Below are 24,346 nucleotides of genomic sequence, written 5' to 3'. Positions count from 1 at the left end.
TATTATATATATATTATATATAATTCTATTCTACCACAGATTATGAAGCAACGTCACAAGACACGAGTTATAAGTCATAACTAAAACAAAAACAGCCTAAAATGGCAAAAAGATTATCTGTGTCATAATGACTCATTTCTAGCTAAATGTAGCAGGCTGGTACAGGGTTGCCCAGACTGGTGGAGAGTGAGAGGGAGGGATGGAGAGAGAGAGAGAGAGGGGGGGTAGAGAGGGGGGTAACAAAAGAGAAAGAGAGAATTAAAGAGGGATTAAGGAAGATGGAGGGAGATGGAGGTGATTCATCACTTCAGAGAACGCGTTTCCACTGCTTTACACCACTCCAGCCGACACTTGGCATTGCACATGGTGATCTCAGGCTTGTGTGCGGCTGCTCGGTCATGGAAACCCATTTCATGAAGCTCCCGACTCACAGTTATTGTGCTGATGTTGCTTCCAGAGGAAGTTTGGAACTCGGTAGTGAGTGTTGCAACAAAGGACAGATGATTGTACGCGCTACGCGCTTCAGCACTCAGCGTTGCCGTTCTGTGAGCTTGTGTGGTCTACCACTTCACGACTGAGCCGTTGTTGTTCCTAGACGTTTCCACTTCACAATAACAGCACTTACAGTTGACCAGGGCAGCTCTAGCAGGGCAGAAATTTGACGACCTGACTTGTTGGAAAGGTGGCATCCTATGACGGTGCTATGTTGAAAGTCACTAAGCTCTTCAGTACGGGCCCTTCTACTGCCAATGTTTGTCTATGGAGATTGCATGGCTGTGTGCTCGATTTTATACACCTGTCAGCAACGGGTGTGGCTGAAATAGCCTAATATATAGAGTATATAGTGCATTTCGAAATACCCTGGTATGCGGTATAAACGGTATTTCGCCCAAGCCTACGCTGAAGCCTGAGAGTTGTGAAGCCTGAACACTGAAGCCTGAACACTGAAGCCTGAAAGCTGTGATGCCTCCTGCTCCCAACAGACTCCTGAAAGTGATTTGAAAAAAAAGGGGGGGGGGAATTGATTGAGTCAGGCTCAAATCACATGTCCAAATTGATGTGTAGCCTACCTTTTTAAATGCGTTTTAGTGACTAGCAAGTTTGGCGTGGTTTTAATGTCCATAAAAGTAGGAATTAAATATGAATACATCTCAATCATTGTATTGTAGCTATACAGGACCTAGCTTAGTGTACTGTACAATCAACCTCTGCACATTGGAGTGGAGCAAACTCTCTATTCAAACTAAGTGCAGATTAACACCCCTAATACAAAATGTTTCGACTTGGACTGTTTTCTTCACACTTCACAAATGTGCTGCACACATTCACATCCAAGCCAGATGGTCCACCAATTAGTATGAAGCAAGTTCAGTAGTGTGCTAGGATGGATATTGGCTCATAGACAGTACACTGTTAAAATGAAGTGCTTTGTAACACCCAAAACGAATGGCAACTGAGCTGCCACCAACTTGAAGGAGACGAAAACCTTAACTTATTATTGAAACACATCCTCCTGAGATGTTTGGAAATACGTAACACCACTTAATCAAGTGGACTGGGAACATTAGCAGAAAAGGTTGAAAACACCTGTCTAGTGCATAATTATATACCTTCTTATATACCTTCTCTTTTGGTGTTGTTTCCTCTCTCTAAAGCTTCTAAACATGATTATGATGATGATTTTGAATCCTGTCTAATGCAGAATTAGATACCTTCTCTTTTGGTGTTGTTTCCTCTCTCTAAAGCAGGGGTGTCAAAGTCAAATGGACGGAGGGCCAAATAAAAAAATCAGCTACAAGACGAGGGCCGGACTGTTCGAATGTTCATTGAAAAAATTTTAAATGACGCATATAGTCTAGTGAACCTAATTGAACCTACTGAAAACCTAACAAATATATTACAATATGATCAGATAAATAAAGCAATATTTTCTTATGGCTCTGTCAGTAATCTTTAATTTTCAACAGACACAAAAGACAAATTTCCTTTATATAAATATCCCCATAACATGAACATTAAATGAAAGAAACCGGTATTCAAGGCACCATCAGTAGACTATATTTTCTATTTTAGCAAAAGTGGGCTAAATTTACTTCAAAGAAAAAACAATAATAGCAATTTTCTATCATCCACTCAACTGAAATATTTTTAAAATATAATTGGATTGAAATACAAAAAAATAAAGTGCAAAAATCTATTAATCAAAAACAACACTTTGTTTAAGGAGAAGTAACATGCAGTGAAAACAAATATTAAATTTTAACTTTTAAACTTGAACTGAGTAAAAACTCTAAATATGTGATTGCACAGTAATGTTCACTTGTTTGAGGTTGAGGGTGATACTTGGTGGTGTCCCATCTTTTCCACAAGTTCATCAATGTTCGGGGTAAGGCTCTGAGCTGAAGAAATCCTCAGAATTGAGTGGAGGTGTTCAGCAGTAAGTCGACTTCTGTGTGATGTTTTGTTCAGGTTCATCAAAGAAAACAGTTGTTCACACAGGTATGTGCTGCCAAACATAGACAACGTTTGAGCAGCCTGGATGCGCAGCTGGGGCATTGTGCCGGGGAGGAAACGGGCGAACTCCGCAGCACCCACTGCCGCATATTTTGCCCTCAGTGCATCATTGCATTGGAGGTCAATCAACTCCATTTGGAGGTTTGGTGGTGAGCTTTCCACGTCAACAGCAAATGGGTTACCGAGCAGTTCCAACCTGCTTTTTTGTGCTTCAAAGTCAGCAAATCGGCGTCGAAAGTCAGCGGCAAGCATACCTATTTTATCAGCCAACTGTGTGCTCGGGAACGCACTGGTAGAGAGCTTCTCTTTCATGGTCTGGCAGCTGGGAAAGTGGCTCAAATTTTCTTTCCGCATCTGCGTCTCCCACAGAGTCAGTTTGGTTTTAAATGCCTTCACTGTACTGTACATATCAGAGATGACACGATCCCGACCCTGCAGCTGCAAGTTTATTGCATTCAGATGACTCGTAATGTCACACAGAAAAGCCATTTCACACAGAAACATTTCGTCTCGGAGTTGTGTTGTGTCTTTCCCTTTGCTGTCCAAGAACAGACAAATCTCCTCACGAAGCTCGAAACATCTTTGAAGCACCTTTCCCTGGCTTAGCCATCACACCTCTGTGTGATAAGGCAAATCACCATGCTCCGTTTCTAACTCCGTCAGAAATGCCTTGAACTGGCGGTGATTCAAACCTTTGGCTCTGATAAAGTTAACTGTGCGCGTGATGATGCTCATTACATGCTCCATTTTCAAGGCTTTACCGCACAACGCTTCCTGGTGTATGATACAATGATAAGCTGTCAGCTCACCTGTCGCGTTTTCCTCTTGCATCTTTTCCCGTATCTTCGCCACCAGTCCGCTCCTGTGTCCACACATCGCAGGTGCTCCGTCGGTTGTCAAACCCACGAGTTTTTCCCAAGGCAGCTCCATCTCATTTACACATCTTGACACCTCTTCATACAAATCATGCCCCGTAGTTGTGCCATGCATAGGACGTAAAGCCAAAAACTCCTCTGTCACGCTTAGGTTGGAGTCCACTCCGCGGATGAAAATTGACAACTGGGCAATGTCAGAAATGTCGGTGCTCTCATCCACAGCCAAGGAATATGCAATAAAATCTTTTCCCTTTTTCACAAGCTGCTCTTTTAGATTGATGGACAACTGGTCTACTCTCTCGGCAATGGTGTTTCTGCTCAGACTCACATTTAAAAAGAGTTGCCTTTTTTCTGGGCAAACTTCGTCACAAACTTTAATCATGCAGTTTTTGATGAAATCCCCCTCCGTAAATGGCCGGGCTGATTTAGCGATCTCTTCTGCCAAAATAAAACTGGCCTTGACAGCAGCCTGGCCTTGTGATTTGGCTTTTTTGAACAGAGCCTGTCGAGATTTGAGGCCTCGTTTTAATTCCTCTGCCTTTTGTAGCCTTTGTTCCATGTCCATATTCTTGTTTTTGTCCGCGTGTTTCGTTTCATAATGTCGTCTCAGATTATACTCTTTCAGTACCGCCACACTTTCTCCACACAGAAGACACACAGGTTTTCCAGCTACCTTCGTGAACATATACTCCGACTCCCACCTTGTTTGAAACCCCCGGTTCTCAGTATCCACCTTCCGTTTTGCCATTTTTGATGGGTATCTGAAAGTTAATTTTACTGTGATGCTGACGACTGCTGTGCCAATAAATATTGAAATGAAGCAGCCTACTGCTCGGTGCGTCACCTTTGCATTGTGGGAAATGTAGTATTGGTGCGTGTAAAAGATCTGCGGGCTGCCGGCTTGCTGCGGGCCGGTTCTAATAATAAATCAAGATCATCCCAGGGGCCGTAAAAAACCTTCTTGCGGGCCGGATGTGGCCCGCGGGCCTTGACTCTGACATATGTGCTCTAAAGCTTCTAAACATGATTATGATGATGATTTTGAATCCTGTCTAATGCAGAATTAGATACCTTCTCTTTTGGTGTTGTTTCCTCTCTCTAAAGCTTCTAAACATGATTATGATGATGATTTTGAATCCTGTCTAATGCAGAATTAGATACCTTCTCTTTTGGTGTAGTTTCCTCTCTCTAAAGCTTCTAAACATCATTATGATGATGATGATTTTGAGTCCTGTCTAATGCAGAATTAGATACCTTCTCTTTTGGTGTAGTTTCCTCTCTCTAAAGCTTCTAAACATTATTATGATGATGATTTTGAGTCCTGTCTAGTGCAGAATTAGATACCTTTGTCTGGTGTCTTAATGTTAACAGTGTATTTGATAATTTGCCGTTCTATACCGATTTGGAAGGCATTGTCAAGCACAGTGCTCAAAGTACCAGCGGTAACTGGATGTTGACCTGCAGGAAATGAGGCCTTTGCACTTTCCACTGACAATCATACATGGGGGAATGGGTGCTGTGCTCATTGAACGTCAATTAGCATGATGGTTTTGATATCTGTTTATCACGATCCCATTACGACTCATGACACGACACGCTGCCTAATCCTAATATAGAGATATACTCTTCTTTCTTCAGACATGTATACAATATTGTGTGAAAGAATCATGCAGTTACCCACAATCCTCTAAAAACAGAGTCACATGGCAAGATAGGAAATGCGCCCAGGCTCTGTCGTAACCGGCCACGACCAGGAGGTCCGTGGGGCGATGCACAATTGGCCTAGCGTCGTCCGGGTTAGGGAGGGTTTGGCCGGTAGGGGTGTCCTTGTCTCATCGCGCACCAGCGACTCCTGTGGCGGGCCGGGCGCAGTGCGCGCTAACCAAGGTTACCAGGTGCACAGTGTTTCCTCCCACACATTGGTGCGGCTGGCTTCCGGGTTGGATGCGCGCTGTGTTAAGAAGCAGTGCGGCTTGGTTTGGTTGTGTATTGGAGGACACATGACTTTCAACCTTCGTCTCTCCCGAGCCCGTACGGGAGTTGTAGCGATGAGACAAGATAGTAGCTACTAAACAATTGGATACCACGAAATTGGGGAAAAAAAGGGGTCAAATTCAACAACACAAAAAACCCAAAGAACTCCAATGAGTTTCAATCAGTCTATTGTCTCTCTTTTTATTAAACTTAATGAAAGATTTTGAGAAACATATTAAGATGGATTTACATTATTTTGGTAAAAATTAAATGAACAAATCACTGAAAATGACATGCATAACTTTTTTCTAATATATTTTGGGGGTATTTTGAAATAGGTATGACATAACAGAGGTGATACATAGGTGGGAGAAACAGAGTGAAGGGTTGGAGCTGGGAATTGAACCCCTGGTCGTCAGAAGAGGGGTGACCTTTCTAAACCGGGTGTGTTACCACTAGACCACGGGCAGCCAGGTCACCTGTGATACAAGTCGGTATTCAACGTCCATCCATGTCTGAGTACGTCAGGAGATGATGTGGAAACCAGCCACTAGGGGCAACAGTGAGCGCTGTTACCTTTAAGTAGGCTTGGGTTTTGTTTACGGGGATGGTGGATAGGCAAAAGCATCTGCCTCTCATTCCAAAGGTTGCATGTTCAAAGCAAACGATACGAAGTAAAAATAAAAATAAAATAAATAAAATACAAAATAAATTTAAGCCTATCCCAAACCTTAACCCTTACCTTAACTATTCTGAGTTAATGGCTAACCTTAAGAATTCAGAATGAATGCCTAAACTTAATCTTGAACGATACAGACATGTACAGTAACAAGACATTTCGAAATGTGATGTTTGGAACACCTTCAAAATTTGACGTTTTAAAAGCACGGATGAACGTCTAATTCTGACATGAGACTTGTTGAGAGCTTGTTGCATCATAGACATACAGTGGTATTGGATATTGGATCAGTGTAAGAGGAATAGATGGTCTCCCTGACCTACCTTTCATAAGGATCTCCTCCTTGGGGACGCTCTGGAACAGCTTGTGGTACTGGGAGTTGTATTTGCTGACGGTCTGTTAGCGGGAGACAGGGGTAAGACGGGGGGGACAGGGGTACGATGGAGGAGACGAGGGTGAGAGAGGGTGAGACAAGGGGGAGACAGGGGTACGATGGAGGAGACGGGGTGAGACAGGGGGGAGACAGGAATAAGATGGGTGAGACAGGGGGGACACAGGAATAAGATGGGTGAGACAGGGGGGACACAGGAATAAGATGGAGGAGACAGGGGGGACACAGGAATAAGATGGAGGAGACAAGAGTGAGACAGGGGGGAGACAGGAATAAGATGGAGGAGACAAGAGTGAGACAGGGGGAGAGGAATAAGATGGAGGAGACAGGGGGGAGACGGGGGAGACAGGAATAAGATGGAGGAGACAGGGGTGAGACGGGGGAGACAGGAATAAGATGGGGGAGACAGGAATAAGATGGAGGAGACAAGGGGGAGACAGGAATAAGATGGAGGAGACAGGAATAAGAGGGAGGAGACAGGGGGGAGACAGGGGGAGACAGGAATAAGATGGAGGAGACAAGAGTGAGACAGGGGGAGAGGAATAAGATGGAGGAGACAGGGGGAGACGGGGGAGACAGGAATAAGATGGGGGAGACAGGGGTGAGACGGGGGAGACAGGAATAAGATGGGGGAGACAGGGGGGAGACAGGAATAAGATGGAGGAGACAGGGGGGAGAGGAATAAGATGGAGGAGACAGGGGGGAGACGGGGGAGACAGGAATAAGATGGGGGAGACAGGGGTGAGACGGGGGAGACAGGAATAAGATGGGGGAGACAGGAATAAGATGGAGGAGACAAGGGGGAGACAGGAATAAGATGGAGGAGACAGGGGGAGACAGGAATAAGATGGAGGAGACAGGGGGGAGACAGGAATAAGAGGGAGGAGACAGGAATAAGATGGAGGAGACAGGGGGGAGACAGGAATAAGAGGGAGGAGACAGGAATAAGATGGAGGAGACAGGGGGAGACAGGGGGAGACAGGAATAAGATGGAGGAGACAGGGGGAGACAGGGGGAGACAGGAATAAGATGGAGGAGACAGGGGGAGACAGGGGGAGACAGGAATAAGATGGAGGAGACAGGGGGAGACAGGAATAAGATGGAGGAGACAGGGGGAGACAGGAATAAGATGGAGGAGACAGGGGGAGACAGGAATAAGATGGAGACAGGAATAAGATGGAGGAGACAGGGGGAGACAGGAATAAGATGGAGGAGACAGGGGGAGACAGGAATAAGATGGAGGAGACAGGGGGAGACAGGAATAAGATGGAGGAGACAGGAATAAGATGGAGGAGACAGGGGAGACAGGAATAAGATGGAGGAGACAGGGGGAGACAGGGGTGAGACGGGGGAGACAGGAATAAGATGGAAGAGACAGGGGGAGACAGGGTGAGACAGGGGGGAGACAGGAATAAGATGGAAGAGACAGGGGGAGACAGGGGTGAGACAGGAATAAGATGGAAGAGACAGGGGGAGACAGGGTGAGACAGGAATAAGATGGAAGAGACAGGGGGGAGACAGGAATAAGATGGAGGAGATAAGGGGGAGACAGGGGTAAGATGCGGGAGACAGGGGTAAGATGGGGGAGACAAGGGAGAGGTGGGTGAGGTTCCTTTCAGAAAATGTTCACTCACTGTTTTACTTCTCCCAAACAGAATCCTGTCACACTGTGTTGTGTTCCAACTCAGACACACTTCCTGTGTCACACTGTGTTGTGTTCCAACTCAGACACACTTCCTGTGTCACACTGTGTTGTGTTCCAACTCAGACACACTTCCTGTGTCACACTGTGTTGTGTTCCAACTCAGACACACTGCCTGTGTCACACTGTTGTGTTCCAACTCAGACACACTTCCTGTGTCACACTGTTGTGTTCCAACTCAGACACACTTCCTGTGTCACACTGTGTTGTGTTCTAACTCAGACACACTGTGTTGTGTTCCAACTCAGACACACTTCCTGTGTCACACTGTGTTGTGTTCCAACTCAGACACACTTCCTGTGTCACACTGTTGTGTTCCAACTCAGACACACTTCCTGTGTCACACTGTTGTGTTCCAACTCAGACACACTTCCTGTGTCACACTGTGTTGTGTTCCAACTCAGACACACTTCCTGTGTCACACTGTTGTGTTCCAACTCAGACACACTTCCTGTGTCACACTGTGTTGTGTTCCAACTCAGACACACTGCCTGTGTCACACTGTTGTGTTCCAACTCAGACACACTTCCTGTGTCACACTGTTGTGTTCCAACTCAGACACACTTCCTGTGTCACACTGTTGTGTTCCAACTCAGACACACTTCCTGTGTCACACTGTTGTGTTCCAACTCAGACACACTGTGTTGTGTTCCAACTCAGACACACTTCCTGTGTCACACTGTGTTGTGTTCTAACTCAGACACACTTCCTGTGTCACACTGTGTTGTGTTCTAACTCAGACACACTTCCTGTGTCACACTGTTGTGTTCCAACTCAGACACACTTCCTGTGTCACACTGTTGTGTTCCAACTCAGACACACTTCCTGTGTCACACTGTTGTGTTCCAACTCAGACACACTTCCTGTGTCACACTGTGTTGTGTTCCAACTCAGACACACTTCCTGTGTCACACTGTTGTGTTCCAACTCAGACACACTTCCTGTGTCACACTGTGTTGTGTTCCAACTCAGACACACTGCCTGTGTCACACTGTTGTGTTCCAACTCAGACACACTTCCTGTGTCACACTGTTGTGTTCCAACTCAGACACACTTCCTGTGTCACACTGTTGTGTTCCAACTCAGACACACTTCCTGTGTCACACTGTGTAGTGTTCTAACTCAGACACACTTCCTGTGTCACACTGTTGTGTTCCAACTCAGACACACTTCCTGTGTCACACTGTGTAGTGTTCTAACTCAGACACACTTCCTGTGTCACACTGTGTTGTGTTCCAACTCAGACACACATCTGGGTCACACTGTTGTGTTCCAACTCAGACACACTTCCTGTGTCACACTGTTGTGTTCCAACTCAGACACACTTCCCGTGTCACACTGTTTTGTGACCTGATCTCTTCCTGTGTAACATCTAACAGTGCTCCCTTCCCTTCTCTGTCCTCTGTAGTGGTGTGACAGACAATCCCTTCCCCTCTGTGTCTCAGCCTGGGTTATAATTGAGGCTCGACCAAAGACAGTACAGTATGAAATGAAGATTGGCCAAAACTGCTTCTCCAATAGAAATTCCAGATCACACTTGTCGGCGATGTCATGGCGACGTTGGCTAGCTAAGCTCATGAGTAGAAACACGTCATCAGGGCTAACGGTCGTCTCGTGCCGAACTGTGCATGTGAAGGCTGTCAAATCAAAGGCACTCTTTCGATATAACGTTGTTTTTGACAAAAAATTAAATCATATCTGGTTGTCACTTTCACGAGGTTGTAGTAATAACATGTTCCACTTCAGACATTTTGGTTCGGATCTACGTTGGGCCTTTAGATTTCGATCGAATTAACAACTAAAGAATAATATTTCACTTCTCTCATTGATTCCTCAAACACCAAACTCTGGCCTGGTCTACTTGGTCTGTTTCGCAAGCGTTTCAGGAAGTCTTGCAATGATGCGCCTCTGGGTTAAGAAACTCTGTGGCTAGACACTAGAAGAAAGTTCTTTGTTTCTGGCCATTTTGAGCCTGTAATCAAACCCGCAAATGCGGATGCTCCAGATACTCAACTAGTCTAAAGAAAGCCAGTTGTATAACTTCTTTAATCAGGACAACAGTTGTCCTGACATGATGACTCCTTGCTGTACCCAGTCCACCTGGCCGTGCTGCTGCTCCAGTTTCAACTGTTCTGCCTTACTATTATTCGACCATGCTGGTCATTTATGAACATTTGAACATCTTGGCCATGTTTTGTTATAATCTCCACCCGGCACAGCCAGAAGAGGACTGGCCACCCCACATAGCCTGGTTCCTCTCTAGGTTTCTTCCTAGGTTTTGGCCTTTCTAGGGAGTTTTTCCTAGCCACCGTGCTTCTACACCTGCATTGCTTGCTGTTTGGGGTTTTAGGCTGAGTTTCTGTACAGCACTTTGAGATATCAGCTGATGTACGAAGGGCTATATAAATACATTTGATTTGATTTGTCAGCTGTGCTTACATAATTGAAAAGGTTTTTCTAATGATCAGTTAGCCTTTTAAAATTATAAACTTGTTATAATGGAGGCTAGACAGAGACAGTAGCTCCTTTTCTGGGAACGTCTGTGGGTGATTTCCATGTGATAAATAGCCCTGTGTGTGTGTGTGTGTGTGTATAAGTCTGGTAGAAGGCTATTTAAATCATAAGTCATACGATGTGATCCATTCAGAGCTCAAGTTGTCACTTACTGTTGACATAACATTCATACATCATCACTTCATGTTTCCCAGGGAACCAACATAACATTCATACATCATCACTTCATGTTTCCCAGGGAACCAACATAACATTCATACATCATCACTTCATGTTTCCCAGGGAACCAACATAACATTCATACATCATCACTTCATGTTTCCCAGGGAACCAACATAACATTCATACATCATCACTTCATGTTTCCCAGGGAACCAACATACATCATCACTTCATGTTTCCCAGGGAACCAACATAACATTCATACATCATCACTTCATGTTTCTCAGGGAACCAACATAACATTCATACATCATCACTTCATGTTTCCCACCGAAGCAACATTCATACATCATCACTTCATGTTTCCCAGGGAACCAACATAACATTCATACATCATCACTTCATGTTTCCCAGGGAACCAACATACATCATCACTTCATGTTTCCCACCGAAGCAACATTCATACATCATCACTTCATGTTTCCCAGGGAACCAACATAACATTCATACATCATCACTTCATGTTTCCCAGGGAACCAACATACATCATCACTTCATGTTTCCCACCGAAGCAACATTCATACATCATCACTTCATGTTTCCCAGGGAACCAACATAACATTCATACATCATCACTTCATGTTTCCCAGGGAACCAACATACATCATCACTTCATGTTTCCCAGGGAACCAACGTAACATTCATACATCATCACTTCATGTTTCCCAGGGAACCAACATAACATTCATACATCATCACTTCATGTTTCTCAGGGAACCAACATAACATTCATACATCATCACTTCATGTTTCCCAGGGAACCAACATAACATTCATACATCATCACTTCATGTTTCCCAGGGAACCAACATAACATTCATACATCATCACTTCATGTTTCCCAGGGAACCAACGTAACATTCATACATCATCACTTCATGTTTCCCAGGGAACCAACATAACATTCATACATCATCACTTCATGTTTCCCAGGGAACCAACATACATCATCACTTCATGTTTCCCAGGGAACCAACATAACATTCATACATCATCACTTCATGTTTCCCAGGGAACCAACATAACATTCATACATCATCACTTCATGTTTCCCAGGGAACCAACATACATCATCACTTCATGTTTCCCAGGGAACCAACATAACATTCATACATCATCACTTCATGTTTCCCAGGGAACCAACATAACATTCATACATCATCACTTCATGTTTCCCAGGGAACCAACGTAACATTCATACATCATCACTTCATGTTTCCCAGGGAACCAACGTAACATTCATACATCATCACTTCATGTTTCCCAGGGAACCAACATAACATTCATACATCATCACTTCATGTTTCCCAGGGAACCAACGCAACATTCATACATCATCACTTCATGTTTCCCAGGGAACCAACATACATCATCACTTCATGTTTCCCAGGGAACCAACATACATCATCACTTCATGTTTCCCAGGGAACCAACATACATCATCACTTCATGTTTCCCACCGAAGCAACATTCATACATCATCACTTCATGTTTCCCAGGGAACCAACGTAACATTCATACATCATCACTTCATGTTTCCCAGGGAACCAACATAACATTCATACATCATCACTTCATGTTTCCCAGGGAACCAACATAACATTCATACATCATCACTTCATGTTTCCCAGGGAACCAACGTAACATTCATACATCATCACTTCATGTTTCCCAGGGAACCAACGTAACATTCATACATCATCACTTCATGTTTCCCAGGGAACCAACATAACATTCATACATCATCACTTCATGTTTCCCAGGGAACCGACATAACATACATCATCACTTCATGTTTCCCAGGGAACCAACATACATCATCACTTCATGTTTCCCAGGGAACCAACATAACATTCATGCATCATCACTTCATGTTTCCCAGGGAACCAACATACATCATCACTTCATGTTTCCCAGGGAACCAACGTAACATTCATACATCATCACTTCATGTTTCCCAGGGAACCAACATACATCATCACTTCATGTTTCCCAGGGAACCAACGTAACATTCATACATCATCACTTCATGTTTCCCAGGGAACCAACATAACATTCATACATCATCACTTCATGTTTCCCAGGGAACCAACATACATCATCACTTCATGTTTCCCAGGGAACCAACATAACATTCATACATCATCACTTCATGTTTCCCAGGGAACCAACGTAACATTCATACATCATCACTTCATGTTTCCCAGGGAACCAACATAACATTCATACATCATCACTTCATGTTTCCCAGGGAACCAACATAACATTCATACATCATCACTTCATGTTTCCCAGGGAACCAACGTAACATTCATACATCATCACTTCATGTTTCCCAGGGAACCAACATACATCATCACTTCATGTTTCCCAGGGAACCAACATAACATTCATACATCATCACCTCATGTTTCCCAGGGAACCAACATACATCATCACTTCATGTTTCCCAGGGAACCAACAAACATCATCACTTCATGTTTCCCAGGGAACCAACAACATACATCATCACTTCATGTTTCCCAGGGAACCAACATAACATTCATACATCATCACTTCATGTTTCCCAGGGAACCAACATACATCATCACTTCATGTTTCCCAGGGAACCAACATAACATTCATACATCATCACTTCATGTTTCCCAGGGAACCAACATACATCATCACTTCATGTTTCCCAGGGAACCAACATAACATTCATACATCATCACTTCATGTTTCCCAGGGAACCAACATAACATTCATACATCATCACTTCATGTTTCCCAGGGAACCGACATACATCATCACTTCATGTTTCCCAGGGAACCGACATACATCATCACTTCATGTTTCCCAGGGAACCAACATAACATTCATACATCATCACTTCATGTTTCCCAGGGAACCAACATACATCATCACTTCATGTTTCTCAGGGAACCAACGTAACATTCATACATCATCACTTCATGTTTCCCAGGGAACCAACATAACATTCATACATCATCACTTCATGTTTCCCAGGGAACCAACATAACATTCATACATCATCACTTCATGTTTCCCAGGGAACCGACATACATCACCACTTCATGTTTCCCAGGGAACCAACATAACATTCATACATCATCACTTCATGTTTCCCAGGGAACCAACATACATCATCACTTCATGTTTCCCAGGGAACCAACGTAACATTCATACATCATCACTTCATGTTTCCCAGGGAACCAACATAACATTCATACATCATCACTTCATGTTTCCCAGGGAACCAACATACATCATCACTTCATGTTTCCCAGGGAACCAACATAACATTCATACATCATCACTTCATGTTTCCCAGGGAACCAACGTAACATTCATACATCATCACTTCATGTTTCCCAGGGAACCAACATAACATTCATACATCATCACTTCATGTTTCCCAGGGAACCAACATAACATTCATACATCATCACTTCATGTTTCCCAGGGAACCAACGTAACATTCATACATCATCACTTCATGTTTCCCAGGGAACCAACATACATCATCACTTCATGTTTCCCAGGGAACCAACATAACATTCATACATCATCACCTCATGTTTCCCAGGGAACCAACATACATCATCACTTCATGTTTCCCAGGGAACCAACAAACATCATCACTTCATGTTTCCCAGGGAACCAACATACATCATCACTTCATGTTTCCCAGGGAACCAACATAACATTCATACATCATCACTTCATGTTTCCCAGGGAACCAACATACATCATCACTTCATGTTTCCCAGGGAACCAACATAACATTCATACATCATCACTTCATGTTTCCCAGGGAACCAACATACATCATCACTTCATGTTTCCCAGGGAACCAACATAACATTCATACATCATCACTTCATGTTTCCCAGGGAACCAACATAACATTCATACATCATCACTTCATGTTTCCCAGGGAACCGACATACATCATCACTTCATGTTTCCCAGGGAACCGACATACATCATCACTTCATGTTTCCCAGGGAACCAACATAACATTCATACATCATCACTTCATGTTTCCCAGGGAACCAACATACATCATCACTTCATGTTTCTCAGGGAACCAACGTAACATTCATACATCATCACTTCATGTTTCCCAGGGAACCAACATAACATTCATACATCATCACTTCATGTTTCCCAGGGAACCAACATAACATTCATACATCATCACTTCATGTTTCCCAGGGAACCGACATACATCACCACTTCATGTTTCCCAGGGAACCAACATAACATTCATACATCATCACTTCATGTTTCCCAGGGAACCAACATACATCATCACTTCATGTTTCCCAGGGAACCAACGTAACATTCATACATCATCACTTCATGTTTCCCAGGGAACCAACATAACATTCATACATCATCACTTCATGTTTCCCAGGGAACCAACATAACATTCATACATCATCACTTCATGTTTCCCAGGGAACCAACATACATCATCACTTCATGTTTCCCAGGGAACCAACATACATCATCACTTCATGTTTCCCACCGAAGCAACATTCATGCATCATCACTTCATGTTTCCCAGGGAACCGAAGCAACATTCATGCATCATCACTTCATGTTTCCCAGGGAACCAACATACATCATCACTTCATGTTTCCCAGGGAACCAACGTAACATTCATACATCATCACTTCATGTTTCTCAGGGAACCGAAGCAACATTCATGCATCATCACTTCATGTTTCCCAGGGAACCGAAGCAACATTCATACATCATCACTTCATGTTTCCCAGGGAACCAACGTAACATTCATGCATCATCACTTCATGTTTCCCAGGGAACCGAAGCAACATTCATGCATCATCACTTCATGTTTCCCAGGGAACCAACATACATCATCACTTCATGTTTCCCAGGGAACCAACATACATCATCACTTCATGTTTCCCAGGGAACCAACGTAACATTCATACATCATCACTTCATGTTTCCCAGGGAACCAACATAACATTCATACATCATCACTTCATGTTTCCCAGGGAACCAACATACATCATCACTTCATGTTTCCCAGGGAACCAACATACATCATCACTTCATGTTTCCCACCGAAGCAACATTCATGCATCATCACTTCATGTTTCCCAGGGAACCGAAGCAACATTCATGCATCATCACTTCATGTTTCCCAGGGAACCAACATACATCATCACTTCATGTTTCCCAGGGAACCAACGTAACATTCATACATCATCACTTCATGTTTCTCAGGGAACCGAAGCAACATTCATGCATCATCACTTCATGTTTCCCAGGGAACCAACGTAACATTCATGCATCATCACTTCATGTTTCCCAGGGAACCGAAGCAACATTCATGCATCATCACTTCATGTTTCCCAGGGAACCAACATACATCATCACTTCATGTTTCCCAGGGAACCGAAGCAACATTCATACATCATCACTTCATGTTTCCCAGGGAACCAACATAACATTCATACATCATCACTTCATGTTTCCCAGGGAACCGAAGCAACATTCCAGTGGGTAGAAACACCATAACAAAACAGTGGAATCTGGACACAGTAAAAACAACTCACCGAGCCTCTGTAGCATTTCTTGACATCTTCATACGTCAGGTCATCAATCAGTTGCAACCTGTAGAGGAGGGACAGAGGAGAGACAGAGGAGGGACAGAGGAGAGACAGAGGAGGGACAGGGGAGAGACAGGGGAGAGACAGGGGAGAGACAGGGGAGAGACAGGGGAGGGACAGAGGAGGGACAGGGGAGGGACAGGGGAGAGACAGAGGAGGGACATGGGAGAGACAGAGGAGGGACATGGGAGAGACAGAGGAGGGACATGGGAGAGACATGGGAGAGACATGGGAGGGACAGAGGAGGGACAGGGGAGGGACATACAAACCAACATAGAATCAGAACTGGTGAAATTCTAGAACCTGACTGTACCTGTTCATATAATGACAAGTCTGTTAAAAGAATAGATCACCCAATTTACAACAATGACATATTGGTTTCTTTACCTTGTACAGTGCATTTGGAAAGTATTCAGACACCTTGACTTTTTCCACATTTTGCAACGTTAAAGCCTTTTCTAAAATGTATTAAATTGTTTTTTTCCCCTCATCAATCTACAAACAATACACACAATACTCCATAATGACAAAGCAAAAACAGTTTTTTTCGAAATGTTTGCAAATGTATTAAAAATCTAAAACTTAAATATTACATTTACATAAGTATTCAGACCCTTTACTCAGTCCTTTGTTGAAGCACCTTTGGCAGCGATTACAGTCTTCTTGGGTATGACGCTACAAGCTTGGCACACCTGTACTTGGGGAGTTTCTCCCATTCTTCTCTGCAGATCCTCTCAAGCACTGTCATGTTGGATGCGGAGCGTCGTTGCACAGCTATTTTCAAGTCTCCGCAGAGATGTTACATCGGGTTCAAGTCGGGGCTCTGGCTGGGCCCCTCAAGGACATTTAGAGACTTATCCCGAAGCCACTCCTGCATTGCAGGACAAGGATCCAGTGTGCTTAGGATCCTTGTCCTGTTGGAAGGTGAACGTTCACCCCAGTCTGAGGTCCTGAGTGCTCTGGAGCAGGTTTTCATTAAGGGTCTCTCTGTACTTTGCTCCGTTCATCGTTCCCTTGATCCTGACAAGTCTCCTTTCCCTGCCGCTGAAAAACATCCCCACAGCATGATGCTGCCACCACCATGCTTCACCGTAGGGATGGCGCCAGGTTTCTTCCAGATGTGACACTTGGCATTCAGGCCAAACAGTTCAATCTTGGTTTCATCAGACCAGAGAATCTTGTTTCTCATGGTCTGAGAGTCCTTTAGGTGCCTTTTGGCAAACTCCAAGCGGGCTGTCATGTGCCTTTTACTGAGGAGTGGTTCCCATCTGGCCACTCTACAATTAAGGCCTGATTGATGGAGTGCTGCAGAGATGGTTGTCCTTCTGGAAGGTTTTCCCATCTGCACAGAGGAACTCTGGAGCTCTGTCAGAGTGACCATTGCTCAGTTTGGCTGGGCGGCCAGCTCTAGGAAGAGTCTTGGTGGTTCTAAACTTCTTCCATTTAAGAATGATGGAGACCACTGTGTTTTTGGTATCCTTCCCCAGATCTGTGCCTCGAAACAATCCTGTCTTGGAGCTCTATGGACAATTCCTTCGACCTCATGGCTTGGTTTTTTCTCTGACATGCACTGTCAACTGTGTGACCTTACAGGTGTGTGCCTTTCCAAATCATGTCCAATCAATTGAATTTACCTCAGGTGGACTCCAATCAAGTTGTAGAAACATCTCAAGGATGATCAATGGAAACAGGATGCACCTGAGCTCAATTTCGGTCTCATAGCAAAGGGCCTGAATTACTTATGCAAATAAGGTATTTATATTTTTTTATATATATAAATTTGCAAAAATGTCTAAGAAACTGTTTCCGCTTTGTCATTATGGGGTATTGTGTAGATTGATGAGGATTTTTTAAAATCCATTTTTATGTAAAACATTTTTTTTTAGAAAAGGGGGAGGGATCTGAATACTTTCCAAATGCACTGTAGGTAAGACAGTAATCCATTCGGTGGCCAATGAGGGACATTTAAGTCTTCAGACCGGTTGTGACCGGTTTTCTGGTCACTATCAGTCTCTCCGGGTATTCAATTCTCCTGTGGTTCTGGGGTTAGTTAGAACATCAATTCTCCTGTGGTTCTGGGGTTAGTTAGAACATCAATTCTCCTGTGGTTCTGGAGTGTTCTGGGGTTAGTTAGAACATCAATTCTCCTGTGGTTCTGGAGTGTTCTGGGGTTAGTAAGAACATCAATTCTCCTGTGGTTCTGGAGTGTTCTGGGGTTAGTAAGAACATCAATTCTCCTGTGGTTCTGGAGTGTTCTGGGGTTAGTTAGAACATCAATTCTCCTGTGGTTCTGGAGTGTTCTGGGGTTAGTTAGAACATCAATTCTCCTGTGGTTCAGGTTGTTGGATACTAGTTTGAAATACACTTATTCAGACGACACTATACTAGAACGTATTGATTACTTTACATAAATGTTGATTAAATGTTGATTAATGTGCACTTGTCCCTGTAAAAAACAAAGTATAATTTAAAACTCAAACTATATTTTGGGGTCAATGGAGATTGGATAAGAACTAGGAGCATGGAAAGTTACTGAGTGAGACAATGGGGGATACAAGGAGTTTACATTCTGTCGAACATGGTATTGCTAAATCACATGGATCATATGGAGGGAGGCAAAGGGCAACAGTCTGGTTTCAGTGAGGAGTTTGGCATAAGGTCAGATCAGATGAAGTGAGAAGGAACATTCCTATTAGACACATGTACTTTCATGCCCACAAAGATTCCAGCAGGAAGCGGGGCCATGACTACACCAGTGAGAGGAACCAATGTAAGTTCCTGTCTAGCAACAGAGATGTGTTGGCTATGTAGATATGCAAGGAGGTGACTCCTCCTAGTAGGAGGGTAGAAATATATGTGCTTCTCCTGTGGTTCTGGGGTTAGTTAAAACATCAATTCTCCTGTAGTTCTGGGGTTAGTTAGAACATCAATTCTCCTGTGGTTCTGGGGTTAGTTAGAACATCAATTCTCCTGTGGTTCTGGGGTTAGTCTGAATATCAATTCTCCTGTGGTTCTGGGGTTAGTCTGAACATCAATTCTCCTGTGGTTCTGGAGTGTTCTGGGGTTAGTTAGAACATCAATTCTCCTGTGGTTCTGGGGTTAGTTAGAACATCAATTCTCCTGTGGTTCTGGGGTGTTCTGGGGTTAGTTAGAACATCAATTCTCCTGTGGTTCTGGGGTTAATTAGAACATCAGTGACAAGCTAAGGTGGCAAGTCGACTAGTCATACTGCGTAATCAGGTGCGCGTCCTTACTCAACAATGACAGGAGATTTTTCAAACAAAAGACGATTAATAAATTGACAAAATGGAAGGCAATAAACAAACGTGTTTCTCACAAGTGTAACGTACTGTAGGTTGTGATTTCTGCAAAACACATGTCCACTCCGACAACGAGAACGATAGAAAACGTACTGAAATTGTAACGGTTCTCTTGTTGTGAAGTAGAGGCGGACCAAAACGCAGCGTGGTGGTTGTTCATTGTATTTTAATGAAGACACTATACATGAACAAACTAACGAAAACAAGAAACGTGAGAACTCAAAACAGCCCTATCTGGTGCAAACACAAAGACAGGAACAATCACCCACAAACACACAGTGAAACCCAGGCTACCTAAGTATGATTCTCAATCAGAGACAACTAATGACACCTGCCTCTGATTGAGAACCATACTAGGCCGAAAACATAGAACTGCCCCAAAACATAGAAAAACAAACATAGACTGCCCACCCAACTCACGCCCTGACCATACTAAATAAATACAAAACAAAGGAAATAGAGGTCAGAACGTGACAGTACCCCCCCCCAAAGGTGCGGACTCCGGCCGCAAAACCTTGACCTATAGGGGAGGGTCTGGGTGGGCGTCTGTCCGCGGTGGCGGCTCTGGCGCGGGACGCGGACCCCACTTCGCCATTGTCTTAGTCCGACTTATTGTCCGCCTCCGTGGCTTACTCACCATGCCCACCCCTCTCAATGACCCCACTGGACAGAGGGGCTGCTTGGGACAGAGGGGCAGCTCGGGACAGAGGTGAAGCAGCTGCTCGGGACAGAGGGACAGCTGCTCGGGACAGAGGGACAGCTGCTCGGGACATAGGGGCAGCTGCTCGGGACAGAGGGGCAGCTGCTCCGGGCGGAGGGGCTCTAGCGGCCCCTGGCTGACTGGCGGCCCCTGGTAGACTGGCGGCCCCTGGCTGACTGGCGGCACTGGCGGCCCCTGGCTGACGGGCGGCACTGGCGGCTCCTGGCTGACGGGCGGCATTGGCGGCTCCTGGCAGACGGGCGGCACTGGCGGCGCTGGGCAGACGGGCGGCACTGGCGGCGCTGGGCAGACGGGCGGCACTGGCGGCGCTGGGCAGACGGGCGGCACTGGCGGCGCTGGGCAGACGGGCGGCACTGGCGGCGCTGGGCAGACGGGCGGCGCTGGCGCTGGGCAGACGGGTGGCACTGGCGGCGCTGGGCAGACGGGCGGCGCTGGCGCTGGGCAGACGGGAAGCTCAGATGGCGGTGGGCAGACGGGAAGCTCCGGCAACGCTGGGCTGAGTAGCTCTCCTAGCGCCGAACAGGCGGGAGACTCCGGCAGCGCTGGAGAGGAGGAAGGCTCTGGTAGCGCCGGAGAGGCGGGAGACTCCGGCAGCGCTGGAGAGGAGGGAGCCCCTGCAAGGATGGGCCGGAGAGACAGCCTGGTACGGGGAGCTGCCACCGGAGGGCTGGTGCGTGGAGGTGGTGACGGATAGACCGGGCCGTGCAGGCGCACTGGAGCTCTTGAGCACCGAGCCTGCCCAACCTTACCCGGTTGAATGGTCCCGGTCGCCCTGCCAGTGCGGCGAGGTGGAATAGCCCGCACTGGGCTATGCAGGCGAACCGGGGACACCGTGCGCAAGGCTGGTGCCATGTAAGCCGGCCCAAGGAGACGCACTGGAGACCAGATGCGTAGAGCCGGCTTCATGGCACTTGGCTCGATGCCCACTCTAGCCCGGCCGATACGCGGAGCTGGAATGTACCGCACCGGGCTGTGCACCCGCACTGGGGACACCGTGCGCTCCACAGCATAACACGGTGCCTGTCCGGTCTCTCTAGCCCCCCGGTAACCACAGGAAGTTGGCTCAGGTCTCCTACCTGGCGTAGCCATACTCCCTGTTAGCCCCCCCCCAAGAAAATTTTGGGGCTGACTCCCGGGCTTCCATCCACGACGCCGCGCTGCCTCCTCATACCAGCGCCTCTCCGCTTTCGCCGCCTCCAGTTCTTCTTTGGGACGGCGATATTCTCCTGGCTGAGCCCAGGGTCCTCTTCCGTCTAATTCCTCCTCCCATGTCCATACCTCCTCGCGCTGCTCCTGCTGCTGCTTTTTCCGTTGCCCATTACCACACCGCTTGGTCCTGTTGTGGTGGGTGATTCTGTAACAGTTCTCTTGTTGTGAAGTAGAGGCGGACCAAAACGCAGCGTGGTGGTTGTTCATTGTATTTTAATGAAGACACTATACATGAACAAACTAACGAAAACAAGAAACGTGAGAACTCAAAACAGCCCTATCTGGTGCAAACACAAAGACAGGAACAATCACCCACAAACACACAGTGAAACCCAGGCTACCTAAGTATGATTCTCAATCAGAGACAACTAATGACACCTGCCTCTGATTGAGAACCATACTAGGCCGAAAACATAGAACTGCCCCAAAACATAGAAAAACAAACATAGACTGCCCACCCAACTCACGCCCTGACCATACTAAATAAATACAAAACAAAGGAAATAGAGGTCAGAACGTGACAGAAATTACCATAACCAAATAAACATTGCAGATTCGAAATGAAACCTGTTAGAATTAAAGAGTTACATATAGTCTACAACTGGTGATATTTCTAATGGGGAAGTTTTAGACATAGAAAACAATGAAGTTATGAAACAATGAATACCCACAAAATGGCAGGAGAGAGTCCATTCTGGAGAGATGTGCCTTATGCATCTGAGCCATAATCCCCCAAATCAGACTGCTTGACAACAACAAAAATCTAATGTTTTCAATACAGTCCAGTTTTGTCATATAGTATTCCATATAAGGCACCCAGACCTTATGAAAGTGTCCCAGTATACCCTTAGTCTTGTAATGAATCAAACCTAGTGATACATCCAGTATACCCACAATCTTGTAATGAATCAAACCTAGTGATACATCCAGTATACCCATCATCTTGTAATGAATCAAACCTAGTGATACATCCAGTATACCCATCATCTTGTAATGAATCAAACCTAGTGATACATCCAGTATACCCACAATCTTGTAATGAATCAAACCTAGTGATACATCCATTGCGACATTGTGGGAGGATAACCAACCTTCCAATCGATGGCAATACATTTCTTAGCCGCTATAAAATGCTAGATTACACAGTTTCTTCAGATAACAGTATCCAGTATCAACATTTCCAAGCAAACAAAAACAGGGCGTATCTGTAGACGTGATGAGATAAAAGAACATACTTTTTAGCTAGAAATCAGCCAGCCTTCACAAGACCATAACATATGGAAATATGTTTCCTGGTGTGTGTTACATCTCTACTAGAGGAGACTTACATTTCTGAGTGCTTGATGTTCAGTTTCACTGACATATAGTATATACAGTGCCTTGCGAAAGTATTCGGCCCTCTTGAACTTTGCGACCTTTTGCCACATTTCAGGCTTCAAACATAAAGATATAAAACTGTATTTTTTTGTGAAGAATCAACAACAAGTGGGACACAATCATGAAGTGGAACGACATTTATTGGATATTTCAAACTTTTTTAACAAATCAAAAACTGAAAAATTGGGCGTGCAAAATTATTCAGCCCCCTTAAGTTAATACTTTGTAGCGCCACCTTTTGCTGCGATTACAGCTGTAAGTCGCTTGGGGTATGTCTCTATCAGTTTTACACATCGAGAGACTGAATTTTTTTCCCATTCCTCCTTGCAAAACAGCTCAAACTCAGTGAGGTTGGATGGAGAGCATTTGTGAACAGCAGTTTTCAGTTCTTTCCACAGATTCTCGATTGGATTCAGATCTGGACTTTGACTTGGCCATTCTAACACCTGGATATGTTTATTTTTGAACCATTCCATTGTAGATTTTGCTTTATGTTTTGGATCATTGTCTTGTTGGAAGACAAAAAAAGTCCCAGTCTCAGGTCTTTTGCAGACTCCATCAGGTTTTCTTCCAGAATGGTCCTGTATTTGGCTCCATCCATCTTCCCATCAATTTTAACCATCTTCCCTGTCCCTGCTGAAGAACAGCAGGCCCAAACCATGATGCTGCCACCACCATGTTTGACAGTGGGCATGGTGTGTTCAGGGTGATGAGCTGTGTTGCTTTTACGCCAAACATAACGTTTTGCATTGTTGCCAAAAAGTTCAATTTTGGTTTCATCTGACCAGAGCACCTTCTTCCACATGTTTGGTGTGTCTCCCAGGTGGCTTGTGGCAAACTTTAAACAACACTTTTTATGAATATCTTTAAGAAATGGCTTTCTTCTTGCCACTCTTCCATAAAGGCCAGATTTGTGCAATATACGACTGATTGTTGTCCTATGGACAGAGTCTCCCACCTCAGCTGTAGATCTCTGCAGTTCATCCAGAGTGATCATGGTTCTCTTGGCTGCATCTCTGATCAGTCTTCTCCTTGTATGAGCTGAAAGTTTAGAGGGACGGCCAGGTCTTGGTAGATTTGCAGTGGTCTGATACTCCTTCCATTTCAATATTATCGCTTGCACAGTGCTCCTTGGGATGTTTAAAGCTTGGGAAATCTTTTTGTATCCAAATCCGGCTTTAAACTTCTTCACAACAG

General features: G+C 44.9%; 1 protein-coding gene across 2 annotated transcripts in view; it reads right to left on the bottom strand.

Annotated features, from left to right (window-relative positions):
- Positions 1-24,346, bottom strand: part of LOC139406370 (GRAM domain-containing protein 2A-like) — a 76,943-nt gene that overhangs the window by 25,667 nt on the left and 26,930 nt on the right. For both annotated transcript variants that reach the window (XM_071148901.1, XM_071148902.1), the window contains 2 exons: positions 16,469-16,526; positions 6,366-6,438 (listed from right to left, as the gene is read on the bottom strand). In XM_071148901.1, the coding sequence (XP_071005002.1) occupies positions 6,366-6,438; positions 16,469-16,526 (131 nt within the window). The remainder of the gene's footprint in view (positions 1-6,365; positions 6,439-16,468; positions 16,527-24,346) is intronic.

Source organism: Oncorhynchus clarkii, chromosome 4, assembly GCF_045791955.1.
Source record: "Oncorhynchus clarkii lewisi isolate Uvic-CL-2024 chromosome 4, UVic_Ocla_1.0, whole genome shotgun sequence".
NCBI lineage: Eukaryota > Metazoa > Chordata > Actinopteri > Salmoniformes > Salmonidae > Oncorhynchus > Oncorhynchus clarkii.
The sequence above is the reverse complement of the archived record's forward strand: the minus strand, read 5'-3'. Positions and strand labels throughout refer to the sequence as shown.